Source organism: Haliotis rubra, unplaced genomic scaffold, assembly GCF_003918875.1.
Source record: "Haliotis rubra isolate DU_JTF1 unplaced genomic scaffold, ASM391887v1 Scf523, whole genome shotgun sequence".
NCBI lineage: Eukaryota > Metazoa > Mollusca > Gastropoda > Lepetellida > Haliotidae > Haliotis > Haliotis rubra.
This window is the reverse complement of record NW_025767217.1, coordinates 296,437-321,440: the sequence shown is the minus strand read 5'-3', so window position 1 is coordinate 321,440 and position 25,004 is coordinate 296,437. Positions and strand designations below refer to the sequence as shown.

Genomic DNA, 25,004 nt, shown 5'->3' with positions numbered 1-25,004 from the left:
CAGTTAATATGTGTGTAGCAGCAATAAAATGTCCGTGTCCCATCCTGGGATTCGAACCACGGACCTTCTGATCCAAAGTCCACATGACCAAAGACAAGGTAAGGATGTCATCCGTGGGATGACTCCAGGCTCGGCTACATTTGAAAACAGTTTTAGAATGGCTGTATCAAATAAAAAGCTGGAATGAGAGTGGATTTGGAAAGGGATGATTGTTTGTTATTTGTTTTTTGGTAAATATACAGGCTGGGGTCATTAAGGGATATGAAGGATGCTATGGTTTAGGTCCTCCTGACAGACAACAGTCCCATCCAATTAGGCCAGTAAAGAGCCTGATTAGACTGTCGGTGTACTTTGGGCTGTGTTTCCAATCTCCGGCTGCCTGAATTTTCATTCCAATATGAAATAATAAAAAGTTTTCCTGTCTCAATTTTCCCAGGCAGCTGTGGAAATTAAACCCTGATGGGATAAAAAATAAATACTCTCATCGTCGCATGCTCATTAAAAACCCAGGTCAGCTTGTCTTTCTTTATCTATATATATTTTCAAATTACTTTTCAAATTGCAAACTGCTTCCAAAGCAAAGCCACATGGTTGACATCATAAATTTATTTAAAGACTAATATCAAGTGATCTAACTTTTAAGATTTATTTAATAAATTACACAATAAGTGAAAAAAAACCAACAGTTTTATATATTGGTTGAGGTTTGAGTGAGTGAGTATGATTTTACTCCACTTTTAGTGAAAAAAGATTTTTTTATATATTGCCTGAGGTTTGAGTGAGTATAATTTTACGCCACTTTTAGCAATATTCCAGCAGGGGACAACATAAATGGGCTTCACACATTGTACCCATGAGGGGAATCGAACCCGGGTCTTCAGCGTGACGAACGCTTTAACCACCAGGGTACCACCACCCCACCCCACCCCACCGCCCCAGTTGCCTACATCAGTGCTTATGTCTGGACCAGACTCGATTATTTACAGATCGCTGTGATATAGCTGCAGTGGTGATGAGTGCAACATTAAACCAACCAACCAACCAACCATCCAAACAACCAACCAAACACACACATACAGTTAAATTAATTTACAGTTATTATTATGAAATGTTGGCGCCTTTATGCAGAGTGCCATGGAATTGTTTTCCCAACACACTTGCAGCAAGGGAGGCATGGATTGCAGTCACTTGACTGTCCATCGAATTGAGTCAGGTTCCAGTCTCTCTAAAAATTCCAATTTATTTGTAAAAAATGACATTGTGTATTCATAGCTCTAGGCCATGGGAGACGTGCCAACTTACACTTGTCAGAGGCTTACACAAAGTCTGTAGTCTGGACAACCAGTTGTCCAGGTTCAGGTTTTGTGGAAGTCACAGTGGCTGAGTGGGTTAGGTGCCTGACTGAGGGAGTATGGGTTAGATGGCCGACTTTGTGTGCTGGCGATTAGGTGCCTGACTGAGGGAGAGTGGGTTAGATGGCCGACTTTGTGTACTGGCAATTAGGTGCCTGACTGTGGGAGTGTGGGTTAGATGGCCGACTTTGTGTGCTGGCAATTAGGTGCCTGACTGTGGGAGTGTGGGTTAGATGGCCGACTTTGTGTGCTGGCAATTAGGTGCCTGACTGTGGGAGTGTGGGTTAGATGGCCGACTTTGTGTGCTGGCAATTAGGTGCCTGACTGTGGGAGTGTGGGTTAGATGGCAGACTTTGTGTGCTGGCAATTAGGTGCCTGACTGTGGGAGTGTGGGTTAGATGGCCGACTTTGTGTGCTGGCCATTAGGTGCCTGACTGTGGGAGAGTGGGTTAGATGGCCGACTTTGTGTACTGGCCATTAGGTGCCTGACTGTGGGAGCGTGGGTTAGATGGCCGACTTTGTGTGCTGGCAATTAGGTGCCTGACTGTGGGAGTGTGGGTTAGATGGCCAACTCTGTGTGCTGGCGATTAGGTGCCTGACTGAGGGAGTGTGGGTTCGAATCCCAAATAAGACTCAACCCAACTTAAGGACAATAATCTGTAGTTTACAGAGAAAGCGTAATCCCAAATATAACGTGTTACATTTGTAACAGAATAATGTTTCTTTCCTAACTGGCCTTACACGCGCGCTTGATAAATACCAGAAACTCTCTCAATATATTTACATTGCACATTCAGAGCTTAATTGAATATAGTACATAAAACATATGTTTTATCATAACCACGATAAGCATACAATAAATCTGTATCAATTTTGTTCATTTGTTTAATAAAGAATTAACATAGATATAGGCTCAGGACAATATCGTCTGACACCTAATATATTTTGGTTGTATAATATTGGTGTTTTTCAAGCAATACTTCAGTTACACATGGCTACAGGTAATATTCACAAACAAAGTCTGATAAACATCCTGATGTGTTCACTATCACTATCAAACCATTCATCTGACCAATCTGTTTCAAAGAGGGCGATGGGTAGCCTAGTGGTTAAAGCATTCGCTCGTCATGCCGTAGATCCGGGTTCGATTTCCCACTTGGGTACAGTGTGTGAAGCACATATCACCATGATATTGCTGGAATATTCCTTAAAACAGCGTAATACCACGTACTGTCTCACAGTCTGTCTAGGGCTTGTTTTTCAATTTAAACAGAGATAGTTGTTTATATTCAGAAACTAAGTGTTTGTCTAAGACCTTTTGTTCATGGGTTTGGAGAGGTTTCTAAACATGGACTCCCATGGATGGACAGAAAATATTATTGTTACGTGTGTGGCACAGTACACATATAGTGATGCTTTAACAGGTCTCGATTTAGTGCCCTGTTACTTGCACTGGTGCAACCCAATATTACAAAGTGCAACCTAGTTGTTAGTCTAACTTGAACCAGGTGCAAGTCAATCTTTGAGTGGGTAAAGTTCTAAATAAAACATCTAAATAATTGCAAGTACATATTGCAATAAAAGCAGTGCAAACCTTGGTTTTTATCTTAGGTTGCACCTGGTGCAAGTAGGTCAACATCTCTTAAATCGAACCTTGCTTAAATGAGACCTTTGGAATTAAGGTTTCCCCACTGAAGCACAATTCTGACCCATCATCAAACTCAGTGAATGTCATTTTGCCAAAGCTTGAAATTATCTGTAACAAGCAGTTTTGCAAGTTGTCGTCTTCAATGAAATCGATAATATCTTTCTTCAAGCTTATTTTGTGGATCATATTCCAGATTTGACAATTTAACATTTGATCAGTTTTCATGTTTCCAGGGCAACCAATCAATGAATGTTGAAAGTCTATATATTACAGTATAGAAGATCATTTTAGCTTTGATGGCCCATTTGCTCAATGTGACTTTAATGCTACAACTGTGTTAGGTCTATGTTAAACTATGGGAGTTATAATCATCCTAGCGCTAAGATCTAATGGTGTGATTGGAACGTGTTGACCCAGGTCTTTTTGTAGAACTACTCACAGAGCCTACTTGCCAGCATCCTCGATAATCTCCAGGGTATACATTACGATCACTCTCCACTATACCCTGGATGCATCAACGGCCGATGATTTCATTACCTCCCTTTGCTGGCTCTGCATTCTCACAGTAGCCAATCAGCTAAGCCGCCGTTACATCTGAGCTTGCCAATGTCAACAAACATAGAGGTCACAGTCACGAAGGTTTGTTCACAGTGCGACTCAGATTTTTGGGGAAATCATACACACAAATTGACAGATTTAAACTTTAAAAAAATATATGAAAGAACTCCTTCTACCTCTTGGGTTGCCAAGTTTAAACGGTTAAATAATTTAAGAAGCAAAAGTGAGTTGTGATTGGTTTGCTCAACTTCCCAGCGTAGACACCTGATTGGATAAAAAGCCAGCAAAGGGAGGTAATAAAATCATCGAGCCAAGCCGTGGATGCATCCAGGGTATAGTGGAGAGTGATCATAACGTATACCCTGGAGATTATCGAGGATAACTTGCCAGAAGCTGTCACTAAGTGAAGCAAGATTGATGAACAAGCCTTGTTTAACAAAGCGGCAGAGCTACAAATGTCTTTACTTGGTACACTTACTACATTCATGGCACTAGAATCCACACATTTAAAATGAGGATTAGAGTCCACACATTTAATCAGTCTTCCTGAAGTTCTAAAATCTATGTGGTTTGTCCGAGAACCAAGACTGATTCCACAAAGAAGACTCAGTGCTAACATAGATGTAATGTCATGAGCACTCTCTGAAATGAGGCACGGGTCCCATACATGTTCTGATGTACAGATGCATGTTTCTCCAAAACCTAAACTTGTTCCACAAAACAGTCACAATACTCATTATATAAAAGTCATAACACAGATAGCAAGAGTCATAACACAGATAGCAGTATGGTATAACTGGAAAATTCAACAAGTCGCTACCTAAAAAACAGATATATGTCAGTAGTCACTGATGTACTAAAATGTCACCAACCTCTCTTCTGTACAATTTCCATCATTACTGTTTCGAACAAAAACATCCATCTTAGTTACAGCGCTAAGATCGTTTAGTAGCACAGATAACACTAAGTTACAACTGGAAAAGTTGCTTAACTGCAAAAACAGATATGTCAGTATTCATTCATGTATGAAAATTTCACCCTCACTTCTTTACTCCATCCATCATTACTGTTTTGAACCCAAAAAAATCTATCTTTGTTACAGCACTAAGCTGGTTTAGTATCACAGATTACAGTAGTTAAAACTGGAAATTTAGCAAGTTACAAAAAAAACCCAGATACATCAGTAGTCATTCATGTACTAAAAGGTCACCCACCTCTCCTCTTGAAGCCATCCATCATTACTGTTTCGAACAAAAAATCCATCTGGTACCCTAAAGGATCTGTATCCGTTCCACAAGGTATGAAACCAGTGATCAAGGCATCACTCTTGGTGTTCACCTCCGAGGACTGCTGACAACATGACATCACCCTTGACAGAAATCTCACGAAATCCCTCCAGCATCGACCCATCGTGAAATAATAATCTCACTTAACACGCAACACAAAAGCAAGCTCTCACACATGTCCCAGCAACCAACTCCGTCAAGCCACAGGTGATACTCAAATGTGCTAATATTAAATATACCATCGTATAGAGAATATGAATTGGTTTTGTCATGGCTTTTGTAGCTGGATGCTTTTGTATATGTAGGTATTTTAATTATGCTCATCACGTCCAGGGCTATACGCTGTAATTCCACAAGAGGATGATTCATCAGACTATGACCAGTTGATTAAAGGACTGTAATACAGTATGTCAGCCTTCCAGCATGACCAGCCTTAACGTTACATTAAAACAAGCACAATTAACACTGTACCAGCCAGGGTATTGTACCTCTGTTGTATCTCAGTGCTACAGGTTTGTTTTGGAAATGATGTTACCTTCTCTTCAACGCTAGAAATTATCTCACTTGCCACTAATCAGCTGGATGGTTATTTTCAGAGCCGTGTCATTCAGACTGCACCCAACAAAGACAGCAGAGAAAAGGACCTGTGTACCTTCTTCAGGACAACAGGTTTGTATTTGGAAATGATGTTATCTTCTCTTTAACACTTTGTTTGCATTGACATTATCTCACATACACTGATCAGCAGGACGGTTATTTTCAGAGTCGTGTCATTCAGACGGCACTCAAACAATGGTGAAAAGGTTCAGCATATTATCATTGTCTTAGAGGGATGAGACATAATACAAGATACAACAGCTTGACTCCTGAGAGTTTCTAGGACTTCCGACTAAGTCCTGTCCCACAACAAAGCGCATGTGATACATGTGGTCTCACCTTAGGCAAGTGAGTTTGTTTAAAATTGCCTCTGCTCATCCAGCAGAAAATGGGTACCCGGTGGGTTAAGTCTATTAACCTTCTAGCGCCCAACAGGCAGCTTGGGTTATCCGGGGTAATAATGATCAGACTGTGCACTTTGAGCAGGATATCTAGCCTTGAAAAGGCACATTATAAATATTCTCATTATTATTATTATTATGAAAATTCATTTTCCTCAATGACAAAGGCATTGTTCAGCTGTGGCCTCAAAGGGTTTAAGGCCAGTGTGTGAGTGTGGCAGCACGTACTACTGGATTAACCCTGGTATCACACTGCTATCCCACAGAGATACTAAGACACTGTTTGACACAGTTACACAGTATACTCTATTGACAAGTGAACCTCTACTCGATTTAGTCACTGAATGCCGAACTTTAGTTATCTTAACCTATGAACATGATAAACAAACATTAATTTAACTGAATAGTTTTTCGACTGGACAATACTGTACTGGGTTCTGTACTATTGTTTTGGGTAAAAACAAGTGTGAAATCTTTTTAATATACCGGGTATACAAGAAAATATGGACTGATATGAAATTTTTCAGTTGTACAGAGGGTATATTATTGATTAGCTACAATAAAGAATAGAATTTGGTCATGGAGCAGTTATTAGAGCATGGTGCTCATTAGGGCAAATACAGTTCCTGTCATTTGTAAAAATATCAGTGAACATATATATTTCAACCAAACCACCATTTATTTTTCGACCACTAAATGGACATACCATAATAACCCTACATCCCAGAAAAACACTGAATTATTGAGCTACAAAATTCAATTCAATTTAATGTATATTTCCACATACCCCTGCTAATTGCATAACAAGGAGATTTGCATATCATACATCATGTGTGAACAATATTACAGTGACAAGCATTCTCATGCAAAGCTGCATAAACTCAAGGCTTCAATTTAATTTTCTAGTTATAATTTTGCTAAACTATTACGGATGAAATTACAGAAATCCGGACTTTTATTTTTAACCATCGTAGGGTACTGCAGAATGGATGGAGAAACCTAATGCCAGCTGGCTACAGAAATATATATTGTACCAAGTGTTTCAAACTGCAGTGATGAAGGTATGTAGGAGGTAAATTGTACCAGCTGGAGAAACAGCTACCCATTAACCATAATCCACTTATCATATAATTCATCTGTACTTACAGGGGGCGGTTGGGTAGCCTAGTGGTTAAAGCGTTCGCTCGTCATGCCGAAGACCCGGGTTCGATTCCCCACATGGGTACAATGTGTGACGCCCATTTCTGGTGTCCTCCGCCGTGATATTGCTGGAATATTGCTAAAAGCGGCGTAAAACCCAACTCACTCACTCACTCACTCATCTGTACTTACAGAAAATGGATCTCTTCTTTGATTTCTTTTCATAATAATTGGCAGGATATTGAAATATAATTTATTTACCAATACACATACACAGCCCTATTCATTACCCAATACTCGTAATATCATATTAGCTTCATATTGGATTCACTGCTGCCCTAGTTAGGTCATTAAGACATATATACCATCTAATGAAGAATTACCTTGACCTTTCAAGTTCCTTCCATATCCGTTATTAGCACTTGAACATCCGACAGTATGGAGAAATTACTTGTTTTCTCTGGGACGCAATTATCTATTCATACCCGTGAAAATCTGGGATAGAATTTGTCTTCAACAACCAAAGCTTGTCGTAAAAAGCGACTAACGGGATTGGGTGGTCAGGCTCCCTGTCTGCGTAGATTGATGTTTATGATGTTGATCACTGGATTGTCTGGTCCAGACTCGATTATTTACAGACAGCCGCCATTTAGCTGGAATATTGCTGAGTGCAGCATTAAACAACTAACCAACAATTATCTATTGAAAGGTAACGCCTTTTAAAACCTAGGCATTTATATATTGTCTGAACTGTGGTCTAAACTTCCACGTGATGTAACTTTCTATTGAAATGTAACGCCTTTTAAATTCTAGGTCTAAATATACTGTATCTCACTACTAAGAATGGTCTAAACTGTGGTCTAAACTTCCATGTGATGTAACTTTCTATTGAAATGTAACGCCTTTTAAATTCTAGGTCTAAATATACTGTATCTCATTACAAAGAATGGACTAAACTGTGGTCTAAACTTCCACGTGATGTAACTTTCTATTGAAATGTAACGCCTTTTAAATTCTAGGTCTAAATATACTGTATCTCATTACAAAGAATGGACTAAACTGTGGTCTAAACTTCCACGTGATGTAACTTTCTATTGAAATGTAACGCCTTTTAAATTCTAGGTCTAAATATACTGTATCTCGCTACTAAGAATGGTCTAAACTGTGGTCTAAACTTCCATGTGATGTAACTTTCTATTGAAACGTAATGCCTTTTAAATTCTAGGTCTAAATATACTGTATCTCATTAACATTACTATGAATGGTCTAAACTGTACAGGTACAAGAAACTTTGGTGTATTGCAAATGTTTTGATGACTGAAAAAATGTCTTAATTTGTATTTTTAAACTGTACACTATACTATTGGAACTAAATGTAAAACGTAACCACCATTAAGGTCACGATTTCCTTGTTTCGTAACTGTTTTCAAAAACACTCTTGTATCACCATCAGTGGTGATTTGAAAATGTAGATCAATTCAGTCAATTCATCAAATGTTATTTCACCAATGCCAGATAATAAGCATTTAAAATCTTCACTATGTACCCCCTTCCATTTCAGTGACATGGCTAATATCATTTGTCATTTCTGAACACTGAAATATATTTCAATAATCATACTGTGCATGTTCAAAAGTTAAGTATTTGTGTCACATCTGCTTGTTATGTATGGGTTTTATATTTCGCATACTAAACACTGTCACAATGACAAATTTTAAAAATGTTATTAGTAATTTTCCTTTAGGCAATGTGAACATTTTTATTCCTTACATTATGACTTCTACAATACCAATGGCAATTTCTCCAGTTGAAATCGGTTTTTGATACAGAATATTATATCATGAATATTAGAAACTGGGAGTTTACGAGATATTTAAGTTTGCTTAGACAGACGAGTTATTCAAACAACAATTGGTCGCAAGCAGGGTATAGATAAATGTTTGTGTTTCTGTAAGAATTGTAATGCTAATGTAGTTGAAGATGTTATACACTTTTTGTTTGTCTGCCCAATGTATAATTTGATAAGGAGTAATTATATACCATCTAGATTTTCTGACAACCCTACTTTTTATTCCAAGTTACTAGTATGCAGTAAAGATCATGAAATTATTCTAAATGTAGCCAAATATGTTAAATATTGCTTGTATCTCCACATTGTAGAATAATTGTCACCTTCTTTATATCATTAGATTCATGTTGTACATGGGCTCATAGCCCAAAAAATCAATAATCTATCACATTGGCACTAAAATACAAGAATTTGAAGACACTTTACGTGTGAAGTGTCATTCCTTGTCCAGCCATGATCCTGAATTCCTTGTACGTGCAACACTTCATGTGCTCAAGAACACACGACCACGTTCCCTCTATTACAGCTAAACCCTGATAAGATTTCATAGACAGAAGTGAAATTCAACCAAACAGACTAGCACAAAATCAATACACAGTAATCAACACTGAAGTCAAAATTATATAATTAACATACCTGAGATAACGAGTTTGACAGGTAGGTTTATTTACTAGCCTGCCTCCTCCAGATCATAACTCGTCTTCCACCTATGTCCTACACACGTCTGATCTTTGCTCGTGGACTGATAAGAGATGCATACTTTCATTTTATCTCTACAACTTCATTCATTCAAGTGCTGACATAGGTAAATAAGATAGGCCAGTTTGTTTGCTAACACTCTGTACTGTCAACCCCTGTTAATCTACAAACCTTTTGAAATGGAGCCAAAGACAGGCAGTGAGACAGTGAGAGAGTGAGTATGGTTTAATGCCACTTTTAGCAATATTACAGCAATATGGTGGGGAACACCAGAAATGGGCTTCACACATTGTACCCATAACTTAGGAATCGAACCTTGGACCTAAGCATAATGAGCAAACGCTCAAACCACTAGGCTACCCCACCACCCAACCTTTAGGATTAAATACTTTTCTTACACACCCGTGGGTGAGAAACCCATGTGAGAAAACTGGTATCACACATATGTGTGAGATCGATTTCTAATCCCGTGATTGGCTACTCCATGGTGATGACCTAGGGTCAGGGTATGACGGACTACTTTCCTGATTAAAATTCATTGATAAGTTACTCGTGCTTCAATCGAACAGAAACCTGTTACTTGTGCAAAAAATACCCCTTTACACCTACCTGTTATTTTCGCGATTGCAACATAAACAGGTATTTATACAATTAGTCACAAGTAGAATAAATATAACACAAATCTATTTATTTTCTAATTCCTTTTATTAAAACTTTTGATTTCTAGTCATGAATTCAAAATGGCTCCAACAATCAGTGATACCTGTGTAAACAATTATGTGAAAATCACCGTTACAGATAAAGCCCTTGATTCCCTTCGAATATTCAAAATGTACAACACTGGTACTTTTACTGGAGAGATGCGACAAGTGTCATGTGTCGTCTTGCAAAAATACCTGACACGATAACGTCAGTGCCTATCCATCGTGAGATCGATTTGCCTCGTTGTTTCTTTGATGCATTGATGAAGATGACATTTTTCACTGATACACATGATGAAGACCCACTTCCAGCTCCGAGATACTATGTGATTCCAATGTTATCAAATTCACTCATGACAATCTGAACCAAAACACACTCGTTGAAACAATGTACAACATGGTACGCTTTTGCAAGGCTTCATGAGTGCAAATGCATGCACACGCCCTTTCTATTCAATCGAACTTGTACAGGAACGGTTGATCTACACATAAGTTATTGCTCAAGATATTCCTCCCACGCATGATAATGAAAAGTTTATGTCTTGATAACTTACAGGATGTAATCAACTCACATTTCATACTGAAAACTCCGTAAATTCCATTACATTCCAAGTGGCAGTTTCTGGCTCGGGAAAACCAGAAGGATGTGGCGAAGAAGAGTAGTCCCCCATTGACAGTGAACGTAACCTCAGCAATGTCACATTCAAGCACACTGGGTACACCTAATGACACACACTCAGTAGTTTTGGCTCCGGTCGATGGGAGAACATTGAACGTAAACTGGTACACAAGTACCAGTTCCCCAATGTGCAGAGATATCCAAAACAATCTTCCGATGACGACAACCACCAAGCGATAACGATGGCGTCACTCATCAAATATTTTACGCTTGCAAGAATTAGAATCATCCACATTTGCACGGTAACATCATTGTTTTAGAGGGTTTAATTAATTTTCTGTGATCTTATCTAGTTATCATTATCACTATTGCCTTGATGATGTAAGAGGTGGCAGAAACTTTTTGTGGAGGGTCACTATGGGGAGGAGTAGTGATTAGGAAGCCAAGTGACGCCACTCATTCATAAGCGTTGTGTTGTGTATTATTGGCGCACCTCCAATGATGAGAAAACATGAAATTTGAATCTATTCGACCATAAAATGGTGCGATTTAATGGTGTAAGAAACAGATTACTGTACTCTTGTCTGTCAGATACCATTTATCTTACAACTCGTTGTTTCAAAACGTATTTAACTCGCTTTCGCTTGTTAAATTCGTTAAATACGTTTTGAAACAACTCGTGGTAAGATAAATGGTATCTGACAGACACTCGTTTAGTAATCTCTATATAAGAGTCTCTACACACTAATGGCTGCAGCAGGGTGCTATCCAGGAATCCAAACCAGGGGTGGAAATAACCCATTTCCCGACGTCCCTGTCCAGTGTTTTTTTCTGTCGGGCAAGCAAATTTGCATATCATGCTGTACCGGTGTCCAGTTGACTTTCCAATGTTAATTATGTTCTTTATTTAAAAAATTAAGAAGAAAATCGGCCTTTATAGTGGAAAAAATATCAGGGCAAGTGATTTTACATGTGCCACTGTACCGGAGTACACTAGCAATTTTAAAGTTATTTCCACCCCTGCCAAACCCTTTTGAAGAAAATCTGGGAAAACTGAAGATTTTTGTAGTTTGTATTTTCCTATCCTAACATTGCATTTTAACTTTAAAATATGAAAGAAAAGTGTCGTCTCTTCCTTCATATTGGTCCTGTTTTCAGACATGGTTTAACGATACATCAATGTACTGTATCGTGATGCCACGATACAGTACATTGATGTACAACTCCCGAATCTCAATACACATGATACAGTACATTACAAGCTGTACTGATGTTAAAACGTGAATAATACCAGAAACCATTCCAGAACTAGTTTATGCAGAATCTCTAGTATTTCCTGGCCGGTTCTACATGCCAGAATCTGCATACTGCACAGTATATTTCTCCCTTACAAAATCGTATTTTTGCTTTTTGAAATTTGAAAACATTTGATTCAGGTTTGTGGTTTGTACAAATATCAGTGAACATACATAAAGGAAGATGATATGAACTCATGAAATATAAGTACTGTATGGGGATACGAATCGTATCACACCTATATTATCAGGATATGTATCATATCGCATCCATATTATCAGGATACGTATTGTATCGCGCACCTCTACACCTCTACTTATCGTAGAAGACAAAATCCCTCTCCAAAGCGGAGATGATGTTATCTATAACAGCATGATGTAAGAATTTGTTTACATCAGCTGCAGATCTGGGACATCCTCGTCTCAACAGCTCCAGATAAATCCACATGCTAGGATATCACTATGAACCAATGATTTGTTAATCTTGCAACTTGAGAATCAGGACGATTCACTTAGAACACTATCTTGATTAGCAGGGTTTAACTGTACACAAGTCAATCAGATCACACATACATTCCCACAGCACAGATCACTGCACAGGATGGTGCTTGTACACTTCCACCAGACTAACCAGAATATGAAACCCACACGACGAAAGGCAGAGGCCTTTGAAGGGGACTGATAACAAATTTGAACAGATTTGAAATTGAAATAGTTTTTCATATTTTAGATTTTCTGGAAGAGAGTAAGCCATTTGATGAAGCATCTAATGCGTACATTTTTCAAAAACGAAATTGAAGAAAAACATGTAATTTGCAGATGGACCCTCCATGATGTTGGTCTCTAGGAACTAGTTTCATTACAAGGAACTCTGGGTAGGAGAGTGACCTTGAAAGACACGCAGCGACTTCAATCACTGATCAAATCACATGAAACACTGACAGCTGCAGAAACAGTAGTGCTAAGATGCAATCGCGTAATTAACAGTAAAGACTGGACTCACATGTAGCTGGTAGCTTTGTGTTGACGAGGTCATCAGCGCTACATCTTCATCACGCCTGTAGGGAATCGATGTAATCGGCCAGACAGGCTGGATACCACAAGTTATCTATGTGGTCGAGGTACAAGCGACATGATCTGATAGGTTCACTGAACGTATTTCAGTCAGCACTAAGCCACAATCCAGATAAGTTGGTACAGGCAAAAAAAATATGAAAGTAACTTTGAGTTGCTTGTGTACAAGTATGCACAAAAAAATCAAAATACTGTGACATTATATATGCTGTGTGATTAATTACCCAATGAATTCTTTGAACTTGCTTACCTATATTTCTTTAAAGATCTTTAATTACTGATCAAATGCAGTTGCCACACAATATGAACTCTGCATTAAAAAAGCATAAAGTCTATCCTATGTTTTGCTTATTGTTAAAAAGAGCGAATGAGTGAGTTGGGTTTTACGCTGCTTTTAGCAATATTCCAGCAATATCACGGCGGGGAACACCAGAAATGGGCTTCACGCATTGTACCCATGTGGGAATCGAACCCGGGCCTTCGGCATGACGAGCGAACACTTTAAACACTATCCCAACCGTCCTTATTGTTAAAAAGACATTAATATTGCTGTTGGTCATGTGTGACAGGTTATACAGAACCTATGATTGTGGGTTTAAACCCGGGTAATTATGTTTCTAGGTTCATCAGTGCCATCATACCTGTGTCTCATGTCCAACACAACCCATCCATTTAGAAAAATCAAAATACTGTATTCCTAAGCACTAAGATGAGATGAGTGGGGGTTCACCTCATCATGTTATACAGCGCATGCATGCAGTTGTGTGTGTGCCATCTTGTACTAGCCCGGGTATGTACAGTCTTTAAACACGGCCCACTGAAATACCATGCCACTGTTTAACATAGATACCTTTCTCATCTAATGGAGGGTGTTATAGGTGCAATAAAGCAATCTGATAAACTTTGTATCCAAATTGGATAACTATGCAAATTACGTCAATCCACGAACTACTTTCTCAAAACTCCATACATGCCGTGCAATTCCTAAATCGTTAACATTTCATTGATGACGTCGTCGCGAGTTTACGTTGCGTCGACAAATTTGTAAACAAACATCAGGCTGCCCCCATTATCAAAATTGGTAATTCAGTAAGAATTGATGACAGAGGTTCTGGAGTCGTTACTGCAGTAATTGACTTTGGACAGCATAAAACGGAGAACTTTATTCAAATTGAAGGTACGGATTATGAGGCACGAGTGACAGGCTATCGTCTAAGAAAGGTACCAACCAAGGGTTTCGATCTATCAATCACAACAAAGAAAACAATAAATCGATTCCTTCAGGTATCAGAAACTGATATTGATGAGGTGATTACCCGCAATGAAAATAGAAACACTACCAAGAAAACCCTGCCTGATTTTGTTGTTCTTTTTAGACAGAAAAATCTTATTTTAGGCATGAGTTATGTTTGCACTGTATTAGCGACTAGTCACAACCATGTGCCGCCGCCATGAACGACCTTCACCTTGGTGTACCGCTAAGTATTCTTACGCGAATGCTAGATTCTCTTCATATATAAATTCACGTACAATTTGCTTCCTTTTTAGAGTAAGTTTAAGAATGACATTATATGATAAAGAGATTATTAACCTCGTGTGTTTCCGTAACCTTTGATATCATATATTAGGAATACAAAATTATGTATTATGCGAGCCTTTGGCAATATTTACTATATGATATTAATGATACGGAAACACACTCAGTTAATAATCTCTATGTACACAGTACACCGAATCAGACACGACCAGTCTCTGATTTGTCGTCTTAATGTCGAGTATCAGGCAGGTTAACAACAAGTAACATCTTCAAACATCTTTGGTATGAAGAATCATGGGAAACCATCCTGACCATCCTCTGCACCATGGGGCCTGTGTTTTTCACTAACAAATGACTCGGACACTGCTAACACCTTGGCATGTTACGATCAACTTGCGTATTCAGCAAACTGGGTCCCGTTCCTCAAAGCGATCGTAGCGCTACAACTGTCGTAAGTCTATGTTAAAGTATGGGAGTTATGATCATTATAGCGCTACCATCGCTTTGAGGAATGGGGCCCTGAACCGTATCCCCTTATGAATTTAATTCATTATTGGTGGTCAATACAATCAAATATTTACGAATAATTTTTAAAAAGAGTGTTTGTTGTATATACAAGTGAAATAAGCAGAATGGAATGTATACAAGCTGTGTAGTAGCATAGCCTGTGTCATTCTGACAAGGTCACCTACATCACTGTCATACGCCATACGCGGCATTGTTTGGGATATATTGCTTTTTAGCTTTACAGAATATATCAATGAAATGTTTGAGCCTGAGCAATAACTGGACATGTTTGTTCAATACTGACAAACTTCATGGAGAACAACTTTTGTTACTTCGTGAGTGCGATGCTTTGATACAGATTCTAGCTGTTGTCTGCTTGACAACTGTACAATAATCTGTATCAAAATGTTGCATTCACAAAAAAAAAGAAATTGTTATCCATATAGTTAATCAATATTGTACTTCCCCAGGGCTACAGATAAGAGGCGTACAGGCGTAATGTACGCCTAAAAATCAATGAAGTACGACATAATATAAGATTCCAAGCGTATCATGTACGCACATAAATACCTTGGTACGTCTAACATATGTAAAGTTTAATAGCTGAAAAGTTGTTTAGTATTATAAATAACAAACCACATCACCAACTCGCTCACATAAAAACATGTCAGTACTCCTTCAAAATTCTCAGTACACCTCCACTTGCAATATGAGGTGTAAGTACACCCACATCCCCAAAAGTTGGAGCCCTGCTTCCTAACTTTTAAAATTCCACGCAAAGAAGTTGACATGTTTGTTATTTAAATTTCTTGATATTAAAACAGGTATTCATGAATAAATATTCATATTCGTTACTAGATAATTGTAACATATATCATATTTCTCTCGTAGTGTATTCCTAGCTATCCACTAACACTACAATGACAGGGTACAACAATTAATCAAGGAATTACATCCTTATCCATAACTAACATAAAGAAAACAAAACCATAACGATGTCGACCCTTCTGTCACCTCCAAACTGCTCTATCGAATCTGGATACTGTTTTCCTAACAGGTGCTTTGGACAACATGAACACTGTAATATCAGCATAGAACAATAACAGTTTGCGTGCTCCCCTTTGATAAATGAGACGTCTTTTATCATAACCACACTCCCACCACCTAATGCTGTCATTGATAGTCCAATACTCCATTGCTAAAATAATTCTCCTGCTTATCCCCTGTTTTGACAGATGCTATTTGTTCGCCAACTATTTATTGACACAACAGACCCTAACCTGGACAGTACATATCGTTTCTCCTGAACCACTGGGTTTTCATTTGTCCATATGGTTAAGATGATTTCTGGGAAACAAAGAAATATCTTAAGACATGGGGAGTGGGAAAATGAGAACTACAGCTCTCATGAGGTAATATGCCTCTTTTATCTACAGATGTCAAAAACACAATATTACCCTTATAGCTATAGATCACATTAAGGCATTACATCCCTTATAACTACAGATGTCAATATATGTTATATTACCCTATAACTAAACATATGTTATATTACCCTGATAACTACAGAGATCCGAAGGCAATATTGCCCTCATAACTTCAGAACTACAGATATGACCCTTCTACTTCTACAAATGTAAATTTACCCTGTAACTACAGATCTTATTTACTGCAATACTACCCTTATAATTACAGCTCTCACAGATTACAATATTACCTTGTAACTACAGATCTCACAGATTACAATATTACCCTGTAACTATAGATTTCACAGATTACAATATTACCCTGTAACTACAGATCTCACAGATTACAATATTACCTTGTAACTATAGATTTCACAGATTACAATATTACCCTGTAACTACAGATCTCACAGATTACAATATTACCCTGTAACTACAGATCTCACAGATTACAATATTACCCTGTAACTATAGATTTCACAGATTACAATATTACCCTGTAATTACAGATCTCACAGATTACAATATTACCCTGTAACTACAGATCTCACAGATTACAATATTACCCTGTAACTACAGATCTCACAGATTACAATATTACCCTGTAACTATAGATTTCACAGATTACAATATTACCCTGTAATTACAGATCTCACAGATTACAATATTACCCTGTAACTACAGATCTCACAGATTACAATATTACCCTGTTACTACAGATATCACAGATTACAATATTACCCTGTAATTACAGATCTCACAGATTACAATATTACCCTGTAATTACAGATCTCACAGATTACAATATTACCCTGTAACTACAGATCTCACAGATTACAATATAACTCAACGACAAACCTTACTGACTGAAATATTACCTTCTAACTACAGATCATACAAACACAATATTACCCTCCTCACTACAAATTTCATCAAAAGCCGTATTACCTTTACAACTGTTAAGCATAAATACCATAATCATTGAGACATCTTATCATGTCCTGAGAACTATTTAATGCTGAAGTGAGTGAGTGAGTGAGTTTAGTTTTACGCCGCACTAAGCAATATTCCAGCTATATGGCGGAGGTCTGTAAATAATCGAGTCTGGACCAGACAATCCAGTGATCAACATCATGAACATCGATCTGCGCAATTGGGAAACGATGACATGTGTCAACCAAGTCAGCGAGCCTGACCACCCGATCCCGTTGGTCGCCTCTTACAACAAGCATAGTCGCCTTCTGTGACAAGCATGGTTGCTGAAGACCTATTCTACCCCGGATCTTCACGGGTCTTTAATGCTGAAACTTTCATCAATAACAGGAGTTAGTATTTTCAATGCCACACAAAGTAATAATGATGCACCTGAGCTTAATAACATGCTAATCATGCTTGTTGAATACTGTGGAAGCTGTCTAAACCAGCCCTCGCCGGGACTGAAGAAGTAATCTGGTTTAGACAGTGTGCTGGATTGTAGAGATGACATGGTTACCTCCAACTAGAAGTGAACCAGTTTTGTCACTCTCATATACATTGTTGTATCACAATAAAACATGTCAACTCACTAGTTACATGTACAAGTATACCCATGCTGAACTAAGATTAAATTGTCTTTGTTGGCAACCATGTAGTTTCAACGCAGGATTAATTGGGGACAATAACATCTGGCCGACTCCTCGCCATGCACCGGATTAGACAGCGCTGATAACTGTATAAACGCATATATGAGCGACGCATTTCATGCCAAGATTGGGAATTGACAGCTGCCGGATTGCAGAGCTTTTAAATGATGATAAATGTACTAAACACAGATGTGCCTAAGATTTTATGCCGGTGTTGACAACTTGCTTGATTGGACAGCTGCCAGTTTTGACAGCTTTTACTGTATTATATTTTTGTTCACTAAACCTGTTAGTAGCATTACAGATAACGATGACATGTCTAAACCAGTATACACTTGACCAGATAACCTGTGTCTCTGCATTGTAATGGGCTGGCTTAAAAAGTAGCAAGTGTCACAATAAGCTGTCTATTGTTGCATCCCTTGCAGGCCAGACATCTACTTTGTGCAACTGAATCCCACGTTAAGGCCAGACCGGTTTTATTTTTTGTTTTACAGATATCTGTCCTCAGAAAACCTAAAAGCAGGAGGGAAAAAATATATAAAAAATCACCAGTCTAAAACCCACAGAGAGTATTTGAAAGGCATTGTCTATCAAGCTGAGGTGCTCGAAGCACTGATTTCTAAGACAAATATAGTTAGATATTTCAGTCTCTGAAAACAGATACTAGAGTTTTCATGTCCAACAAACTGCCTTGCGTTGTCAAACTCTCGTTCCCGTATATCTTAACATTAGGATTTTATTTTTCCAGCAGGGAAAATTTATTTATATATTTTTCTTATTCTTGGCAAAATATGACTGGCAGATCCGTAAAACACAAAAAAATAAATTGGTCTGGCCTTAAACTGATGTTTCCAAGTTTGTCCACACCCTACCTGTGTATGTAGGTTCTTACGAAAGAGGTTGAAGTCCAAAACTTCAAATTTAGGGCTTACCTAACATCAAACTGATTAATACTGTTCAAAGTGGTCAAACCAAAGCTTACACGCTGACGGTGTCTGTATACTACTTGTAAACAAGTCAGTGGTTGATACAAGTGTGCGAAATAGTTTCCAAATTTTGTTAGCCAGGGGGGCTAGCTATGCCTGAAAGTTACTGGCCTACAAAATTATTCACTAGCCCCAAATTTGAATGTAGAAACTAAGCAACAGATTACAAAAATAGATGAGAATAAGATATTGTCGGCATGAAACAGGTTTCATCATTAAGCTGATAATATGCTGAATATTTGTATCATGCCATAATCTTGCATGACCTAAAACTGTATTATAACTTTAAAAGTCAGAGAGAGTGATATATTTACAAAATGACCCCATGAAAATTCAATAGCCAGTCAGGCCAGTGACTGTGGAGATATACTACGCGACTGGAGTTTTACTAGCCACAGGCTAGTGGGCCAGTGGTTATTTTGCAAACTGGTTGGTAATGTAACATCAATCAATGTCAGCAGGTCCAGGGGTGGAAATAACTCTACAGTTGCTAGTGTACTCCAGAACAGTTGCACATGTAAAATCACTTGCTCTGATACTTTTTCCACTATACCGGCCAAGTTTCTTGTTGATTTTTTAAATAAACAACATAATTAACATTGGAACGTCAACTGGACACCAGTACAGCGTGATATACAAATTTGCTTGCCCGACAGAAAAAAACACTGAACTGGGACGTTGGGCAATGGGTTATTTCCACCCCTGAGGTCACGATGACCTGCTAATACAGCCTGGATATGTGAAAGAATCTATTCATCTTTGCAGAGGATATGACTCTTACCAACTAGTGTAATATCTGGGATATTTATCCTTAAAAGTTATTTTCACATATTCCAAGAACCTAACCTACCTGTTGTCTTCTATTGAAGTGTTTGCACAATCAGGCACCGAGTTGGCGCCACGTTTGGTACATCCAATAACCAAACACAAAGGTCTGAGACACCCTTCCATAATGTCTGGCGATATTTCCTTCAAATCAAGATTACAACAGAACCTTCACTGCTTCACTGTTGTCCGGAATCATCTCTACATGCCCTGACCACTAACGTCTTATATAGCATAGATCCATTACAGTTGCTGAGTCAGTCTATTTGTCCAATGTTGGCCAATTCCGCAACACTCCTTTCCATTATGACGTTGTCCTCTAGAGACAGAGCTATTGAATATTAACACACACTGCTGTTAGGTCAGTCATCATCCAGACTAGTCAGAACCCATGGAAAAACTTGCAGAATTCATCAAATACCATTTGTCTCCCAAGTGCTTACTGATTCCAGTTAGGCTTGACGTTGAAGAACGATATGAAAGGTAAATCCATTTGTTTCAAGTAATTTCCATAAATTTTACATATTACATAATTCCTTGTAAAGATATTACCGGAAACCGTTGGTTTGCTTAACATAATGTTTACAAGTCACAAACACATTACTTGATTACATGCCTGCGCTAATGCATTATGCAGACTGAATAAATCACTAACCTTCGGGACAGAAATATCCAGTTTATGACACATGTTGAACAATGGTGAGGCGTCAAATATAAGCCTGGTTTTATTATCACATCCTTTACCGTTATAACCATAGGACAATCAAACAGAAATATAAACCACAGTTGAAAACAATATGTTCAGTAGATTGATCATCTCAGTACCATAGCAGTGCCGCTATCAAGAGATACACTGTTGCACAGATTAGCACCACATTGCACCAAGTCCATATAATGTTGCACACTGTTGTCGAGAGAGGGGAAAATATATCATCATATTCACCACTGTTGGGTAGCATGATAACTGTGTTATCTTCAGATCACCAGGATAATCTTGTAGGAATGTTGGTTTCGACAAAATGGAAGTAAAATCTGTCAAAGCACAAGATATCCATTTCCTGGGGCAGAAGACGTGCTGGGTGTAGTAGACAGGCAGACTATAGACCAGTGTAGACAGACTTATCGAAACCTTAGAGAGGAGGAACATGGATATTGATTTTGGGAGAAAACCAATGCAGGAAGATGCACTGCCTCAGCCTGCTCATTCATGGAACACAATTTGTTGACTTGATTTACGACAAAACGTTTCATGGTAAAACGCTCCTATCTCTGACTGTATTAACTTGAGCTCAGGTCACCGTGACCTGTACTGTACAACACGCCGACACCGATGAATTAAATATTATGTGTGGAGTCGGAGAGTAATAACCTCAAATGTCACTTACATATCCTGTCAGTGACTCACCAACATAACAGACAATAGTGGTCAATATCAGAGGCTTGCAGTTATAATTTAAAAAAGTACTTTATAGAGATGCCGTGCATTTTGATACTGATTTTTCTTGTTGATACTGAATGAAGTGTTTTAACTTGAGCTCCATACCCGTGTAGATCCGGGTTACAATTGATCTTCAGTAACCCATGCTTGTAGTAAGAGGTGACTAACGGGATCGGGAGGTCAGGCTCTCTCACTTGGTTGACACATGGCATCGAATCCCAATTGCGTAGATTGATGCTCATGCTGATTATCAGCGGTTTGTCTGGTCCCAACTTGATTATATACAGACCATAGAGCAGGAATAGGGGACAATAAACAAACAATCAAAACACTTTCTGTCAGTTTCATTCAGTTCCAATCCAAAGAATAGGTGAGGTGAGGTGAAATTGGGTTTAACGTCGTGTTTGAGAATATTTCGCTCATATGACGACGTGCATGCGCATGTGCATGTGCATGTGTACTGCCCAGCTGAAGCTGCTTGTACTAGCCCAGACTGAAGCTGGTTTTATAGTGCTAGCCCACAGAGATACCATGCCACAGTGAAGCATGAATACCCCACTCAGACAAATTATACTGACTCCGAGCCGACCAGACCTTGTACCCATTAATGCCGAGCGCCAGGCAGGGACCAACAAGTACCATATTTTACGTCTTTTTCTTCTTTTGGTATGATGCGGCCGGGGATGGAACCCGCGACCTTCCGCTCTCCGGGCAGACGCTCTACACCACGAAGGTGGTCAATCTAAAGAATAATTGAAAGAAACACTGAGAACTGGTTCAGATTCAAGCCTCCAGTACTTCCAGTCAGTGAGGACTACAAGAAGTAGTCTTTTCTTCTCAACACAAGAGGAATAGCTGCATTTTGAAGACTGGAGGTTGCATTCTAGTATGTGTTAATTCTCTCATGCTTTGTTGTGTATGTTATCTATTTGTGTACAACAATGTCACAACTGTAAATATCTCTGGGAGCAGCAGCCTGAGCATTACACATGTTGCATAAAACTGTAAATATGCTATAACTCCCGGCTCTTCACATAGTTCTAAGTCGATGATACTTGCATGTCCTATGTGACCTGAGCATTCTTTTCCAGGCATCTATTTAGTGTGACACACAATCATAAACACACTGTTTATGAGGTACGTGTGAACAGGCTGGTGAATGTGTTACGCGTTTTTTTGTATGAAGTCATAGTGTTAAAGAGAATGTCAGCAGTAGGAAGGTTCTGAACAACAGTGAAACGTCATTTACCCAGACAGTCGATTCCCATTGAAACCTCATTAATCCAGACGGTACTATTCACCTTTAAATATGTGATAAATCCAGACGGTACCACTGCAAGTGAAACTTCATTAATCCAGACAGTACTATTCACCTTTATATATGTGATAATTCCAGATCGTACCACTGCAAATGAAACTTCATTAATCCACAGTACTATTCACAGTTAAACCTCTATAATCCAAACAGTACCGTTCTCAGTGAAGTCATCAGGAACACTTCACATTGAGATTAACATTTCATTGTGACATAGCAATTCCTTCAAGTTCCTTGGCAGACATATTGACTCACATTCTGAGCATGTTCATTAACTTCAGATAGCCGCAGAAGAATGAGAAACAATTAATTTACCAATACTACAATGTGATCAATTCTGACAAAAAAGTTGAGACTAAAAAACATCTGAAGTCCAGCAGACCATAAAAAACATATTGAATGTTCTGAGAGTATTTCAACCATCAAACAACACTAGTCTTAGACCAATGGCAGAATACAGATTGTTATTACAAAATAAAAGTACCCGTTCTGAAATTTTGACACAATAGTTCGGACGAACAAAGATCTGACCATCAAAACAAGATATGTTAATCTCAAAATCCTGTGATTTTTATGAAATGGGAGCTTAGCTCATTATTTCGAAATAATGACCAAATTGCTTTCATCAAAAAGTAATCCTTCATCGCATCTTTTCATAACGCCTAAACGGATTCCCAACTAAGAGGATTAGATAACTAACCTACAGGTCCAAAAGAAACGTTCACTTTCGATCAGAGAACAAAACCACCATAAACATGTCCAACGCTCTCAACTACCATACGCTCTGCAGAAAGGAGAAGGTCAGTGAGTGCAATGACCCTCGTTTATCCAGAGTATAATATCTTTTCTCTGTTGATTTATGCCCTTGTATCATTTCATATTTTACATCGGTAATGCAATATCACAGCATTAATATATTTGCTCCCTCGCGTGAACAGTTGGGTGGCTCTTCATTAGCATCTTGCAAGGGTTGGTTGGCAACATGATGCCCGAGTGTCAATTGAATGGACTGGCCAACTGGGTGAGTGAGTGAGTGTTAAATTTTACGCCGCTTTAAGCATTATTCCAGCAATATCATGGCTGGCGATGCCAGAAATCGGCTTCACACATTGTACCCATGTGGGGAATCAAACCTGGGTCTTCAGCATGACGAGTGAACGCTTTAACCACTAGGCTACCCCGCTGCCCTGAACAAATAGGGATGAATTGGGTGAGTGATTATTTCACTTTTAACATAGAATTTCCGCTTGGTGTGGAACCAACCTTCTAACGATCAAACACAAACGCCATTTAGATTAACGCTTAGTCCCTGAATATATATAATTTTGATAGTAGCAAATAAACCCATTTAAATTGAAAAGGAGTCCCATTGTGTTGGGAGATTCCTGAACCTGGAGAAATCTAGACTTGCTTCATTTGGGGCTTTAGCAATGCAGGGAGGGCTAGGCTGTAGGGAAAATACTGTGGTTTCAGGGACTGTGAGACAGACAAACCAGCCATTTAGTTACCTCTCCTGTCTCAGTGTTATTTCACCACTTACTTATCATTAAAATTACATCTATTTATTCATTTAAACAATACTGGGATTTTACACAAAAATTAAATATTATAGCAAGTTAATGGTGTACCAAGTTTTAGAACCGGATTTTTAAAAAAATCATTCATGTACTGAACAAGTAAGTTAAGGATCAGTCTCCCTTACAAAAAACATATTCCAATAAACATGATCTTGGAGTATAGTCAATATTTTGTATCCAGTAGAGTGTTCTCAAACAGTCATTCAAACCTTACATATGTCAGGATCCTGTAAGCAGACAACCCTGTTTGTATAAGTCCTCCTCCTTGTAAACGTCTAGTAATATTAATGACGTAAATGACACAAGTATGTTACAGCTCAAGCTTTGTGTTTGCACAGGACCTAGGTACTGGTCCACACTTAGCAAGCTTGACCTGACAAACATTCTAAATAATATATTGATACACTTTTGGATACATATAAATCACTGTTATCATACATTGCCTGAAATTGTCTTGTGTTGTTATGCATACATATGTCCCCTATTCTGTATCACAGTCCCTGAACTGC

The 25,004-nt window shown here is 38.5% G+C and overlaps 1 protein-coding gene across 5 annotated transcripts in view; it reads right to left on the bottom strand.

Moving 5' to 3' along the window:
- The window catches only part of LOC124252765 (GTP-binding protein ypt1-like), a 70,173-nt gene that overhangs the window by 30,951 nt on the left and 14,218 nt on the right, over positions 1-25,004 (bottom strand). Inside the window, exon 1 of one of the 5 annotated variants that reach the window (XM_046686416.1) lies at positions 20,191-20,664. The exons of the other annotated variants lie outside the window; for them this stretch is intronic. Within the exon in view, the coding sequence (XP_046542372.1) occupies positions 20,191-20,291 (101 nt within the window). The 5' untranslated portion in view covers positions 20,292-20,664. Of the gene's footprint in view, positions 1-20,190; positions 20,665-25,004 lie in introns of those variants that run through there. 5 annotated transcript variants of the gene reach the window in all.